The sequence below is a fragment of the Aulostomus chinensis genome, chromosome 18 (assembly GCF_037954235.1).
Source record: "Aulostomus chinensis isolate RoL2024-O1b breed Wild chromosome 18, RoL_Achi_v1.0, whole genome shotgun sequence".
Taxonomy (NCBI): domain Eukaryota; kingdom Metazoa; phylum Chordata; class Actinopteri; order Syngnathiformes; family Aulostomidae; genus Aulostomus; species Aulostomus chinensis.
This window is the reverse complement of record NC_141337.1, coordinates 22,693,427-22,707,774: the sequence shown is the minus strand read 5'-3', so window position 1 is coordinate 22,707,774 and position 14,348 is coordinate 22,693,427. Positions and strand designations below refer to the sequence as shown.

The following is a 14,348-nucleotide window of genomic DNA, read 5'->3' as shown; positions in this document are numbered from 1 at the left end:
AGGGACCACACGTTCCTGGTAAATTTGATCAAGATGCATGTTCCTTACATTCCATACATTCAAACCCTCATCAAATTTTTGACAATCATCATTAAACGCCAAGTAAAGAGCGCTGCATCTCACTGGTGATGACAGTCATGTATATGGTGTCACTCCCATGTTGCATGGTTCCTACAAAGCTCAATACTGGACTCAAATTTTTTACACTGCCATGTAGGCAGGAAGAATCTAAGCCAAAAAGAATGTCACCAGTGTCAGCGACATTGGCACACTCACAGATATTGAATAATAGATTACAAAACCTGATCGATAAACAGCTGGAGCAGACAGAAGTTCGGACCTGCATTATTGAGATTTTTACAGTTACCTGGTCAACTTCCCCTCACCAGAGTCTCTCAAAGCCTGTAAAAGCTTTGAGGGTACAAATGGACACAATTTGGCTTTGTGATTAATTTTCTGCATTGGAGTTTGCTGGCTAAAAACAGCAGGCTCATCACTAGAAGGGGAAGTGTCCCTTCGGGTTCGTCACATTGGTATAACAGTAAGTATAATGTAAGATATTTAGGCTAGGGAGCGTTTAATCCTGCATTTGACATGAAGTTTCTGTGGGTTCACGTTACTCCCCTTTCTTCTGCTTACTTTTAGCATGTTTTATGGCAGTTATCCAGTTCTGTTGTCCGTCCAGATCTTTCAGAATCTGATAGAATGTTCTCCCCAATTCATGCCCTTGACTGCTCTGTGGCAGGCTGTGCCAGCATCCTATGCCTGTCAATCACTTGAACTGCCAGTATGGTGGTGCATGGACTGTTGTTCTCCAGGATTGCATGACATCAATCAAATTAGTATGGTGAAACAAATCCTTTGGCAAATTCTAATTCACAGCTGAAACCCAAGCTATGGAGCAGGCTGCAGATGAGATTACGCAGCAATGAAATGGGAAATGGACTGTTTCTACAGTACAATATGGCCTCATATATACACACACACACACTCACACGCACGCGCACACATTGATGGCGGAGGCAGGGCACCATCCTACTCATCAGGAGCAATTAGGGGTTCAGTATCTTGCTCAAGGACACTTTGACATGGTCTCTGGAGGAAAGACAACAGCAGATGAAGACATTCTTGAAGAGAAACGCAATCGAAGTCCACAAATGCAACTGACACTAAAACACACAAAAGGAAAAATAAAAACGGTCATTTGCTCCCAAGGTATAATTGCTGAAAATACAATATCTTACTGAACACACTAGGGACCCTCTTCTTCACTAAGAAATGAACCTGCACGGCGCCTGCACTCAGGCATTTTGTATTTGAGTGCCATGGCACATTGCTGTTTTGCGACACCAGAAAATTTTTTCGCCATAGACCAAGAAGAAGCTGGTCTTTGCTCAGTGGTGCTGATTAAAGGGCGCATGAGCAGATGCCAGGCAATGCACTCAGGTTTTATTGATGCTCAAAACAATGGCCACCACCCCCTCCAGGCTGCAGTAGCTTGAGTGGATTCCCCCTACTAACCTATTTGACGCGCTTGTGCACCTTCCCCTTTTCACCACCAGGTGCATGAGGAGCTCAGTTACATCAAGTACAAGTGCTCACTTTTCCTAATTTGAAATGCATGCGCCACTGAAAGAGACACACCGAGTCTTGGCACAACTTGGGCTTTAAAGGGAATGACACAAGGACACTCTGATTGGTGTCTAATGACTTACTCTTTAGCCGCGCTCGCCGCTCTGATTACACACCCTCAAAATATCAAGATGAGGCTGAACACGCCCAAACCCCTGGCTCATGTATTGCACCGTCAACCTGACGCCATAGATTGCTTGAATAGGGCCCCGTGTAGGAAACACCACAGACATCGAGGGAAATGTCTGAAAAATGAGGGAAAAAATGATTTGCTTCTGTTGTCGAGGTGCAACTCTGTCATTGCCTGTGTTTTGTTGTTGTTTTTTTACCTACTGCATAAAACTTTTGTCTAAATATGCTCTGTTCTCTTTGGCAGATTGATATTGGACTGATGGTCGGCAACAGCCAGGTGATTTTTGAGAAGGCAGAGAGTTCATCTCTCACACTCGTCGGTACGTTTATTTAATTTCTCCCTTAAAGGTAACTGATGTCCCCACAGTGTCATGTGACCCAACACCTGGACAACCAATGATTTCGCCCCTTTCTCACTGCACATACCTTCAGAGGTAGACGAGTTGTTGTCGTTCTTTGTCTTTGTTTCCTGGCACATCCCGTTCACCGTCACAAAAATAGTGAATTCACCAGAACGCAGAGGAAACCCCACCATCGCCGTTTGTTAAAACGTTACTGGCAGAGGTGACGAGCTTTTGTTGCCACCGTGGTTGTCGATGGTGGAGCTCCGGCTGCTTGTCGTATGCGACTGGTGGCAAATCCCACGTTTATCTGTGTTTTTGTTCACATAAATGCGAACCAGAGCTGATAAATACTCACGTCTACTGCATTTGACGCAGGAGTGGATAAAAACCTGTCCATATTACAAGGAAAAGTGTGCAAATGATTTTCGATACCAGGAGGTGACACAGCAGGGACTGATTTAGCCATCTTTTCAGTCACACTGGCCCTTATTCAATCCCTCCACAAGATGGCAGTGAAAACACACCACGTTTCACGACAGTCATGTTCATAAAATCACTGATGTACAGTGGCTTTCTTATGCTTCCTCATCATCAGGCTCTCATTCATCTTTCTTCTTGTCTGAACATTCACCTCTCTAGTTTTCCTGACATGTCAATATCAAGCCTTTTGTTACCATGTGGTCTTAAACAGGCGGATGCATCCTGTACAAATGAATAAATAACTCCTCATCAACACTTCCGTACGTCTCTGCACTTTACAGGCAAGGCAAAGACCAAGGAGGCACGGCAGACCATCATCAACCCCGACTGGAACTTTGAGAAGATGGGAATCGGCGGTTTGGATAAGGAATTCTCTGATATTTTCCGCAGAGCCTTTGCTTCCAGAGTCTTCCCCCCGGACATCGTTGAACAGATGGGTGAGAAACTTTTCCTCATTTTATGCCATTTCTGGCAATCTAAGATGCTGTTCTTGCTCTTATTCTCCTTTCACTATCTTTGCATGGTCTCCATGTTTTTGACATGTGAGACAGGCGCTCTGCAGCGCTGCGTACGATAGGTGTCAAACCATTTAGGGCTCAGTTAGTTGTTGAATGAGTTTTTTATTTCTATTTTGAGGATCATAAAATGGATGAGTGAAAAGCAAACAAACAGGTAATCAGTCACAGTTTAACATACTCCTGTTGCAATACATGCAAATATAACCCCCCCCCCCTCACACACACACACACACACACACACACTCACAACATCTAAACATAATCAACTATTCCAAGTTTATATACAAATCAAAACCATATAACCAGATGCTTTGGAACCAGGGTACGTCAACAATATACATTCAACACTGCTTTCACAAATCAGTTTTATTAATCTGGATCACGTTGCCATGGTTACATAATTACAGAGAACTATTTCAACAACATGTCATCATATTTTTTCTCGATGTAGTCCATCTCTGTCCCTGCTTTATCCTGTCCTCCTCCCCCTTCTCCTCTGTTTTTTTTCCCCACCACCACAGGTTGCAAACACGTGAAGGGCATCTTGCTGTTTGGCCCTCCTGGCTGTGGTAAGACACTCATGGCCAGGCAGATTGGTAAAATGCTCAACGCACGCGAGCCAAAGATTGTCAACGGCCCAGAAATCCTCAATAAGTATGTGGGAGAGTCTGAGGCCAACATCCGCAAACTGTTCGCTGAAGCAGAGGAGGAGCAGAAGAGGGTGAGTGATCCATCACGAAACGATACGAAATACTCAGTTAGATCGAAGAAAATCAAAAACCAGGAATGCAAAATTTGAATTTTCTTTTTCTTTCTTCATATGCAGACACACAAGTTATTGCTGCGTCAGTACAAAATCAAATGCTCTTTGCTTTGAAAAATGTTTGTGTATATGTATGTATATATATATATATATGTGTGTGTGTATATATGTGTGTATATATATGTGTGTGTGTGTGTGTGTGTATATACATATATATATATATGTATATATATATGTATATATATGAATATATATGTGTGTGTGTGTATATATATATATATATGTATATATATGTGTATATATATATATATATGTATAGATATATATGTATTTAAAAAACAAAAGATGATTGGACATTTTGATCTCAACCTATCACCAGCTGGGAGCCAACAGCGGCCTCCATATTATTATCTTTGATGAGCTGGATGCCATCTGCAAGCAGAGAGGCACGGGCGCCAGCAGCACCGGCGTGCACGACACTGTGGTCAACCAGCTCCTGTCCAAGATCGATGGTGTGGAGCAACTCAACAACATCCTGGTCATTGGTGAGTGGCATCAGGGTGGAGCGCCCTGGCACATCACTTCAACCTGTGGCCTTTTCTAGGAGTTTTTTATTTTCCTGTCATGAGATGCTGATCATTGTTAAGTCCCGTTTGAAGACCCATCCTTCTCACTTGCCTGTGGTTAAGGTCTGCTTTTTCAGTTGCTGCTGTGTTACCTTTTAAATGACCTTTTTATTTTATCTAATCTCTTTCAGTCAATGTCTTTTAACCCTTTTCCTTTTGCCGTAATTCATTCCTGTCTTTATTGCGCTTCAATGTGAAGCACTCTGGTGCTGCTCAGCCGTCTGTAAATGCCCTATAGAAATAAAAATGGACTTGTAATGTAGCTGCAAGGGGGGCACAAGCCAGTGTCATCATTGTGCTGGTCCCAAGCCCGGATAAATACATAGGGTTGTGTCAGGAAGGGCATCCGACGTAAAACTTTGGCCAAATCAAACATGCGAATCTATGACTTCTATACCGGATCGGTCGAGGCCCGGGTTAACAACGACCGCCATCGGTGCTGTTCACCAACAGGGTGCCGGTGGAAATTGGACTACTGTTGCTCGAAGAAGGAGAGGAGGAAGGTGTGTTCGTAGGAAGAGAGAGAAGAGGAACGCCAAGAGCCTAGGACAGAGAGTAGGGACTTTGAATGTTGGAACTATGACAGGAAAAGGTAGAGAGTTGATTGACATGATGCAGAGGAGGAAGGTAGACATACTGTGTGTCCAGGAGACCAAGTGGAAAGGCAGCAAGGCTAGAAGTTTAGGAGCAGGGTGCAAGTTGTTCTATCATGGTGTAGATTGGAAGAGAAATGGAGTAGGAGTTATCTTGAAGGAGGAGTTTGTTAGGAATGTCCTGGAGGTAAAAAGAGTGTCAGATAGAGGGATGAGTCTGAAGCTAGAAATTGAAGGTGTGATGTTCAATGTTGTCAGTGGGTATGCCCCACAGGTAGGATGTGAGCTGGAGGAGAAGGAGAAATTCTGGTCGGACCTTGATGAAGTGATGCAGAGCATCCCTAGAAGTGAGAGAGTTGTCATTGGTGCAGACTTCAATGGACATGTTGGTGCAGGAAACAGAAATGATGAGGAAGTGATGGGCAGGTTTGGTATCCAGGATAGGAACGCAGAAGGACAGATGGTGGTTGACTTTGCGAAAAGGATGGAAATGGCTGTAGTGAATACTTTCTTCCAGAAGAGGCAGGAACATAGGGTGACCTATAAGAGTGGAGGTAGGAGCACACAGGTAGACTACATCTTGTGTAGACGGTGTAATCTGAAGGAGATCAGTGACTGCAAAGTAGTGGTAGGTGAGAGTGTAGCCAGACAGCATATGATGGTGGTGTGTAGGATGACTCTGGTGGTGAGGAAGATGAAGAGGGCAAAGGCAGAGCAGAGGACGAAGTGGTGGAAGTTGAAAAAGGAAGAGTGTTGCATAACTTTTAGGAAGGAGTTGAGACAGGCTCTGGGTGGACAGGAGGTGCTTCCAGATGACTGGACAACTACAGCTAATGTGATCAGGGAGACAGGTAGGAGAGTACTCGGTGTGTCATCTGGAAGGAAAGCAGATAAGGAGACTTGGTGGTGGAATGAGGAGGTGCAGGAGTGTATACAGAGAAAGAGGTTAGCTAAGAAGAAGTGGGACACTGAGAGGACTGAAAGAGTAGACAGGAGTACAGGGAGATGCAGCGTAAGGTGAAAGTAGAGGTGGCAAAGGCCAAACAAGGGGCTTACGATGACTTGTATGCTAGGTTGGACAGTAAGGAGGGAGAGACTGATCTATACAGGTTGGCGAGGCAGAGAGACAGAGATGGGAAGGACGTGCAGCAGGTTAGGGTGATTAAGGATAGGGATGGAATGGTAATGACAGGTGCCAGTAGTGTGATGGGAAGATGGAAAGAGTACTTTGAAGAGTTGATGAATGAGGAAAATGAGAGAGAACGAAGAGTAGAAGAGGTGACTGTTGTGGACCAGAAAGTAGCAAAGATTAGTAAGGATGAAGTGAGGAGGGCACTGAAGAGGATGAAGAGTGGAAAGGCACTTGGTCCTGATGATATACCTGTGGAGGTATGGAAGGTATGTCTAGGAGAGGTGGCAGTAGAGTTTCTGACTGGGTTGTTCAACAGGATCTTAGATAGTGAGAAGATGCCTGAGGAATGGAGGAGAAGTGTGCTGGTGCCGATTTTTAAGAACAAGGGAGATGTGCAGAGTTGTGGCAGCTCCAGAGGAATAAAGTTGATGAGCCATACAATGAAGTTATGGGAGAGAGTCGTGGAAGCTAGACTAAGGGCAGAAGTGAGCGTTTGTGAGCAGCAGTATGATTTCATGCCAAAAAAGAGTACTACAGATGCAGTATTTGCTTTGAGGATGTTGATAGAGAAGTACAGAGAAGGTCAGAGGGAGCTGCATTGTGTCTTTGTAGATCTAGAGAAAGATTATGACAGGGTGCCCAGAGAGGAACTGTGGCACTGTATGAGGAAGTCTGGAGTGGCAGAGAAGTATGTTAGAGCGGTGCAGGACATGTATGAGGGCTGTAAGACAGTGGTGAGGTGTGCTGTAGGTGTAACAGAGGAGTTCAAGGTGGAGGTGGGACTGCGTCAGGGATCAGCTCTGAGCCCCTTCTTGTTCGCTATGGTGATGGACAGGCTGACAGACGACGTTAGACAGGAATCTCCATGGACTATGATGTTTGCAGATGACATTGTGATCTGTAGTGAGAGCAGGGAACAGGTGGAGGAGAAGCCAGAGAGGTGGAGGTATGCCCTGGAAAGGAGAGGAATGAAGGTTAACTGCAGCAAGACGGAGTACATGTGTGTGAATGAGAGGGACCCAAGTGGAAGAGTGAGGTTACAGGGAGAAGAGATAAAGAAGGTGGAGGATTTTAAGTACTTAGGGTCAACAGTCCAGAGCAATGGAGAGTGTGGAAAAGAGGTGAAGAAGCGTGTGCAGGCAGGTTGGAACGGGTGGAGAAAAGTGTCAGGTGTGATGTGTGATAAAAGAGTTCCAGCTAAAATGAAAGGAAGGGTGTACAAAACTGTGGTGAGACCAGCGATGTTGTTTGGTCTAGAGACAGTGTCACTGAGGAAAAGACAGGAGGCAGAGCTGGAGGTAGCAGAGATGAAGATGTTGAGGTTCTCTTTGGGAGTGACCAGGATGGACAGGATCAGGAATGAGTCCATCAGAGGGACAGCACATGTTAGATGCTTTGGGGATAAAGTCAGAGAGGCCCGACTGAGATGGTTTGGACATGTCCAGAGGAGAGATTGTGAATATATTGGTAGAAGGATGCTGAGTTTTGAACTGCCAGGCAGGAGGCCTAGAGGAAGACCAAAGCGGAGGTTTATGGATGTAGTGAAAGAGGACATGAAGGTAGTTGGTGTGAGAGAAGAGGATGCAGAAGATAGGGTTAGATGGAGGCAATTGAGTTGCTGTGGCGACCCCTGAAGGGAAAAGCCGAAAGGAGAAGAGAAATAAAAATGGACTTGACGTAAGATATACATTAATTTAAATGTAGTCTCCTGATAGCTCCAGTTCTTACATGCATTTGGGCTTTTTGAGCTTGATCGCGACTGTAGAGCAGAAATAATCACCACCAACTGATGTGCTGATGCTGCTGATGCTGGCCTGAAAATAAGACTTTGTGTGTTCACTGTGCAACAAGGTTCTACTAATATGACTACATAGAGGTAGAAGGTTGATTTCTGAAAGAAAATAAGTTACTTTATTTAAATGCTTATGCATAGTTTTTAATAAAGATCAAAATATAATAATAAATTACTCAGGGCGCAGCCGCTGGAGTGCCCTCTGCAGGACACACAACGTTACACCACTTTTAAATCACGGTTGGCGTTGTTTTTTCAGTATTTTATGTGTTGTAGAAGTGCATATCAGCACATATGTGAAACATGCATGTCACTGTGAGAAATCCGTGATGGGCCGGTAAGGGCTGATGTGTTGGTCAGGCCCTGATGTGGAAGGGTCTGTTCATACAAGGCTTTCAGTTCAGTCCACATATCAGTCAGATGATTGATTCTGATTAGCTCTACTACAGTTTGTGCAAAAATTACATGAATTATTCGCAGCAGAATTAATCGGATTAAGAAAGTTGCAGCTGTGTGAACTGGTTACTTGCAAGGCTTCTGAAGCCAGAGGACCCACTTCATCAACCTGCTGCCAGGATGGTAGCGTCCATGTCTCTGTGCTGATGAAACATTGTCCCTGACGTTGTCTTTGCTTGGGAACTAGGCCACCAGATTCGGTAAATCCAGTTCTTTACATGATTTGGTGCTGGCACCTCACTTCTTCCACTGTAGCCGCCAAGAATGGTGCCAGATCCTTGTTTTTTCAGCCCCCCGTCTTTCGTGATCAGTGCACTGTGTCAGCATCATCCGTGTCTTTCTTTCTGCCAGTTTACATGAGCAAACAAATTCTGCTAATATCATTGGAAAGTGTGTTGTTGCTATGGAAACGGTCTGTGTGCACGGCGGTGTGATCGTAACAACTGTATACTGAGCAGGTTCTTGTAACTAGCTAAGGCCTTACTAGCTGTGGTTTAATGAGGTGTGTGTGTGTCACGTAACATTAACCCAGTGAATCTGAATCCTTTTGATGAAGGGATGTTCGATGACATCGGCCAGCCATCGATATCAGATATTGGTCGTTTTTTAAAACGCAGCGCTGTCAGACTGACGGCTGCCATTTAAATCAGCCCAGTTTTGCTCAAGTCTCTTCATATTTGCTCATCATTTTGTCGCCTATGACGAGGAAAAACTACAGTAAATATAAAATGTTGGAGCTTTTCAAAACATTTGGAAATGAAGAAAAACTATTTTTAACAGCCAAAATATTTATATGGGTTTTCAGTAGGTAACTATATAAACTTGTTTTTATATACAGCTAATTGTGACATCGGTAAATATCTTCTTTTGACTGAATAAGTGGTACAAATATTTCAGATATCGGTTAAAAAACACCAGTTGTACTAATTTGGCGTGTATGACATCCTTTAACCCTGCATACAAGTTTGGCTTCTCCTCTCAGGTTTTTCATGGAGTAAATGTGAGTCTGAATTTTCTGAATTATTATGTCTTTCTCACCGTTCCCTCCATTGCTATCGTTCCCCTCCAGGTATGACCAACAGGCCCGACCTGATCGACGACGCCCTCATGAGGCCTGGCAGGTTCGAGGTCAAGATGGAAATCGGTAAGAGTTACAGGAGCGCTGACACGTTTCTTTATTTAAAAACGACAACATGACATTTGAGTTAAAGTTACCAGAATTCCTGCTTGTTGAGTCGGGGCTGCGCCTGACCTACTTTTACCTGCCGTTCCATTTTAGTTCTGCTGTCTGACATTCTTTTGTTTGTGATCTGTATTCTAATTTATCCTGTTTGAGTTGTGATTTGACCCCAGTGAACAGAGAGAGGATAACACCGGGGACATGTACTAGCAGCTACAGGTGGTGTGAAGTCCAACATGCAGGCGATTGGAAATATTTGTAATTCAGAGTGAGTGTGTGAACATACTGACGAGTATCACATGAGACACGATGCGTACGACTGAAAGACACTTCGAATTTCAAACCGAGCTCTTTTTTAATGAGCAAACAGGAACGATCAGCCCTCAAACTTTGCCTGTATGTCGGCTACGTTGCTGAACTCTCATTTAAACCACCACAGTTGCCACATAACAGTTGTGATTTTATTTTATTTTTTTATTAAAACAAACGTGACACAACTTTGAATTTGAAATGATATGAAGAAAAACCAGTGGATAAATCAGAGTCTGCTCAATATGACACAAAGCCACTGACAGTCGATGTGATCTCATTACAGCCACATCCACTCAATAAACCTGTCTTCACTTATCTTCCTTACTGAATGACAGTGGGACACCACTAATGGATGTCATCACGAGTGTGTTAGAGTGCGAAGGAGTCTGACAGCTGTAAACGTATGAATGCTGCAGTGAGGTTTACTTGGATCCGCTTTCCTGGCTCATAGGAGGAAGGACGCGCTCCTTCAGCCACTCCTCAGCTGTTTTGCTTGCGGCGTGACAGCCTCTCCCGCAGCCCTGCCGTTTGACGCTGACTGCGCAGTGACCATGACCATTAATTACAGAGTATTTCTTTTCATCATGAACTGCAATGTGAACGTGGCGACAACAGGTGTGTTTGTGTTATTCAGCTTCATTCAGATTCAGATGTAGTCCTCTTGATAAAAGCAGGCTCCAACCTCAGTCACATTTTTGGCCACACCAGGAGGAGGGGCTCAGCCAGGTAACCCAAACAAAGACAAATTAATTAACCCAATGAAAAAGAAAGCGGCAAAATGTAAACCAAATGGACCTAATTTTAAATGCAAGAACTTGTGTGTTATGTTAAAATGAGATCCATCCATCCATTTTCTACCTCTTATCCTGTTAAGGGTCGCGGGGGGGGGGAGCCTATCCTAGCAGCCTTCAGGTGAGAGGCAGGGTTCACCCTGGACGGGTCACCAGTCCATGGCAGGGCCAACACATATAGACAGACAACCATTGGCTCTCCAAGACACGCCTCCTTTCAATTTAGACTGTCTAATTACCTTAGTCCCCATTTGCAAGCATGTCTTTGGACGGTGGGAAGAAGCTGGAGTACCTGGAGAGAACCCACGCAGGCACAGGGAGAACATGGAGACTCTACACAGAAAAATCCCATTTCCGAGCCAGGACCCAAACCTGAAATCTTGTTGCTGTGAGGCGACAGTGCTGACAACTGCACCACCGAGCCACCCTCATTTTATGATGACACCAAAATACTAACAAAGATTCTAAAACAGTGAATTTATGCAGGTTGAATGGTTGTGTGAAAATTTAAACCTGCAGATTTGTTGCTGTGGATACCATCACCACATGACTGCAGTCAAATACAAACAACACAAATAGAAAATATAAGTCATCCCACAAATCCGTTGGTGGAGAATCAACCATCCAAGTCATGGTATCCTTGTGCTAAACAAAGACAGCTGGACCTGAAATAATTGAAAAATGACGTTTCACCTCCAGATGTTTCCAGGTTTCCACTTGCAGCATTAGTGTGGTTTGTATTTGTGTGTATTTGGAAATGCAAAGGATAATGACAACTGTTGAGGATATATTAGTTTATTAGTCACTGAGGGAATTCTGTGCTGTGTCTCTGCAGTGTCATGCAGAGACACAGCACACAAAAATACACATACATATACATACATATACACATATACATACATTTACATACATATATACATACATATACACATATACATACATTTACACATACATATACACATATACATACATTTACATACATATATACATACATATACACATATACATACATTTACACATACATATACACATATACATACATTTACATACATATATACATACATATACACATATACATACATTTACACATACATATACACATATACATACATATACACATACATATACATACATATACACATACATATACATACATATACATATACATACATATACACATACATATACGTACATATACATACATATACACATACATACATATACCTACATATACATACATATACACATACATATACATATACACATACATACACATACATACATATACATACATATACATATACACATACATACATATAAACATACATATACATATATACATACATAAACACATACATACATATATACATATACATGTACACATACATACATACACACATACATATATACATACATATACACATACATACATATACATATACATGTACACATACATACATACACACATACATATACACATACATACATATACGTACATATACACATACATACATATACATACGTGTACATATACACATACACATATATACATGTACACATACATACACACATACATATACATACATATACACATACATACATATACATACATGTACATATACACATACATACATATGCATATAAACATACATACACATATATACATACATATACATACATATACACATACATATACATACACATATACATACACATACATATACACATACATATACATACACATATACATACACATACATATACATACATACACATATACATACACATACATATACACATACATATATATACACATATACATACACATACATATACACATACATATACACATACATATATATATACAGGTGGCACGGTGGTGCAGTGGTCAGCACTGTCGCCTCACAGCAGGAAGGTTCCGGGTTTGAGCCCCGGCTGGAGCACGGGGTCTTTCTGTGTGAGTCTCCATGTTCTCCCTGTTCCTGCTGGGTTCTCTCTGGTACTCCAGCTTCCTCCACAGTCCAAAGACATCAAGAGGGACCAGGTTAATCCAGACTCTAAATTGACCGTAGGTGTGGCTGGGAGAGCCAATGGTTGTCTGTCTCTATGTGTTGGCCCTGCGATGGACTGGTGACCTGTCCAGGGTGAACCACATCTCTCGCCTGAAAGCTGCTGGGATCGGCTCCAGCCACACCCCACCCCCCCGTGACCCTTAACAGGATAAGCCGTAGAAAATGGATGGGTGGATCAAAGCTTGTCACCTACTGTATCCTGGCAACCACAGCCCTGTCTCTACACTGCTGCTACTCTGCTTGGCAATTTCTCAGCTCAAGGCTTTCAGTGTTGGTCTAGGAATCATTTACCACTTCATGTTATGTGGGGAAGGTTGGTGTTGGGTTAGGCAGGTCAGGCTGTGGGGCAGGTGTCACGTGCCCGACTTAAAGTCCTAAAGAACATTAATAAATGGTTAATTATGCTGAAATATTTCTGCCCACAAGCATCTAAATTATGATTTTATTATTCATTTATAATTTATGTACCTTTATTTATTATTTATGTACCTTGCCTGGTGTTACGCCACCTCCTGCTGGGTCTGAGGTACCAATTGTCCCTTTAGCCCGGACGTCCCTTATGTAAGGGCTCCTGTGTCCCAGGCACCGTCTGTCACAGGAACCTCTCCATCAGATTCCTGGGCAGAGCGAGGGGATGTCTTCGAGGTCTCAAGCCCCTAATCTTTTCACCTGCCTCCTCCGAACCGTGTAATGTCACCAAACTATAGGTGTCAGTGTTAATGCGTTATTAACTAGTTAACCCAACGTCCCTTTATCGCCGATAATCTTTTTTATTGTGATTAACGCACATGGTGCTTTTTGACCCTTTGACCATGCCGTAGTTCGCGGAAAGCCAGAAGTGAACGCACCACTCGTCACACACGCGAGATGCAGCCGGTTGCAGCTTATAAACAAACACACAAACAAAAACTGAGAGCAGATGAGCTTTAAGGTCGGACTAACATGGATAAGAATACGTCAGTTTTCAATGGAAAGTTCAACTTCAAAGTCCTGCCAGATGGCCGTCTCGACAGGAAAAAAGTGACATGCATTCACTGTAAAGCTGAATTTAGTTTCCACCGGAGTACAGCAGGCGTGTCACTTGTCCGCGAAGCACACAGCTGATGCAGAGAGCCCTCCGCTCCCTTCTGGCGTAAAACAAACCACGACCATTGGAGGTGTCCACCACCCACAATATCCCCACCACATCATTTGAGTCCTGTTCTGTGTTGCACTGCCTCCTGTTTAATGCACACTTTATGCATTGTTTTTATTTAATTTGATTTATTCTGCATCACAGTTTGATGCAATGCATAAGGGTCATCCTTTTGTGTTAATGGCTTCATAGTTCAAGTACTTCAGTTAGTATGAGTAATCATTACGATTATATTTGTTGGGCTTGAGTTTATAATTTTTTATTTTTTTTAACCCTTGTTTTGGGGTGGCACGGTGGTGCAGTGGTCAGCTCTGTTGCCTCACAGCAAGAAGGTTTCAAGTTCGAGTCCCAGCTCGGGCACAGGATCTTTCTGTGTGAGTCTCCATGTTC

General features: G+C 43.1%; 1 protein-coding gene and 1 pseudogene across 3 annotated transcripts in view; both read left to right on the top strand.

Moving 5' to 3' along the window:
• LOC147245768 (vesicle-fusing ATPase) overlaps positions 1 to 14,348 on the top strand; it is a 55,543-nt gene that overhangs the window by 27,680 nt on the left and 13,515 nt on the right. For all 3 annotated transcript variants that reach the window (XM_086185639.1, XM_086185638.1, XM_086185637.1), the window contains 5 exons: positions 2,009 to 2,084; positions 2,870 to 3,025; positions 3,628 to 3,827; positions 4,249 to 4,414; positions 9,538 to 9,612. In XM_086185639.1, coding sequence (XP_086041765.1) covers positions 2,009 to 2,084; positions 2,870 to 3,025; positions 3,628 to 3,827; positions 4,249 to 4,414; positions 9,538 to 9,612 — 673 coding nt within the window. The remainder of the gene's footprint in view (positions 1 to 2,008; positions 2,085 to 2,869; positions 3,026 to 3,627; positions 3,828 to 4,248; positions 4,415 to 9,537; positions 9,613 to 14,348) is intronic.
• Positions 5,747 to 7,854, top strand: LOC147245769 (uncharacterized; annotated as a pseudogene).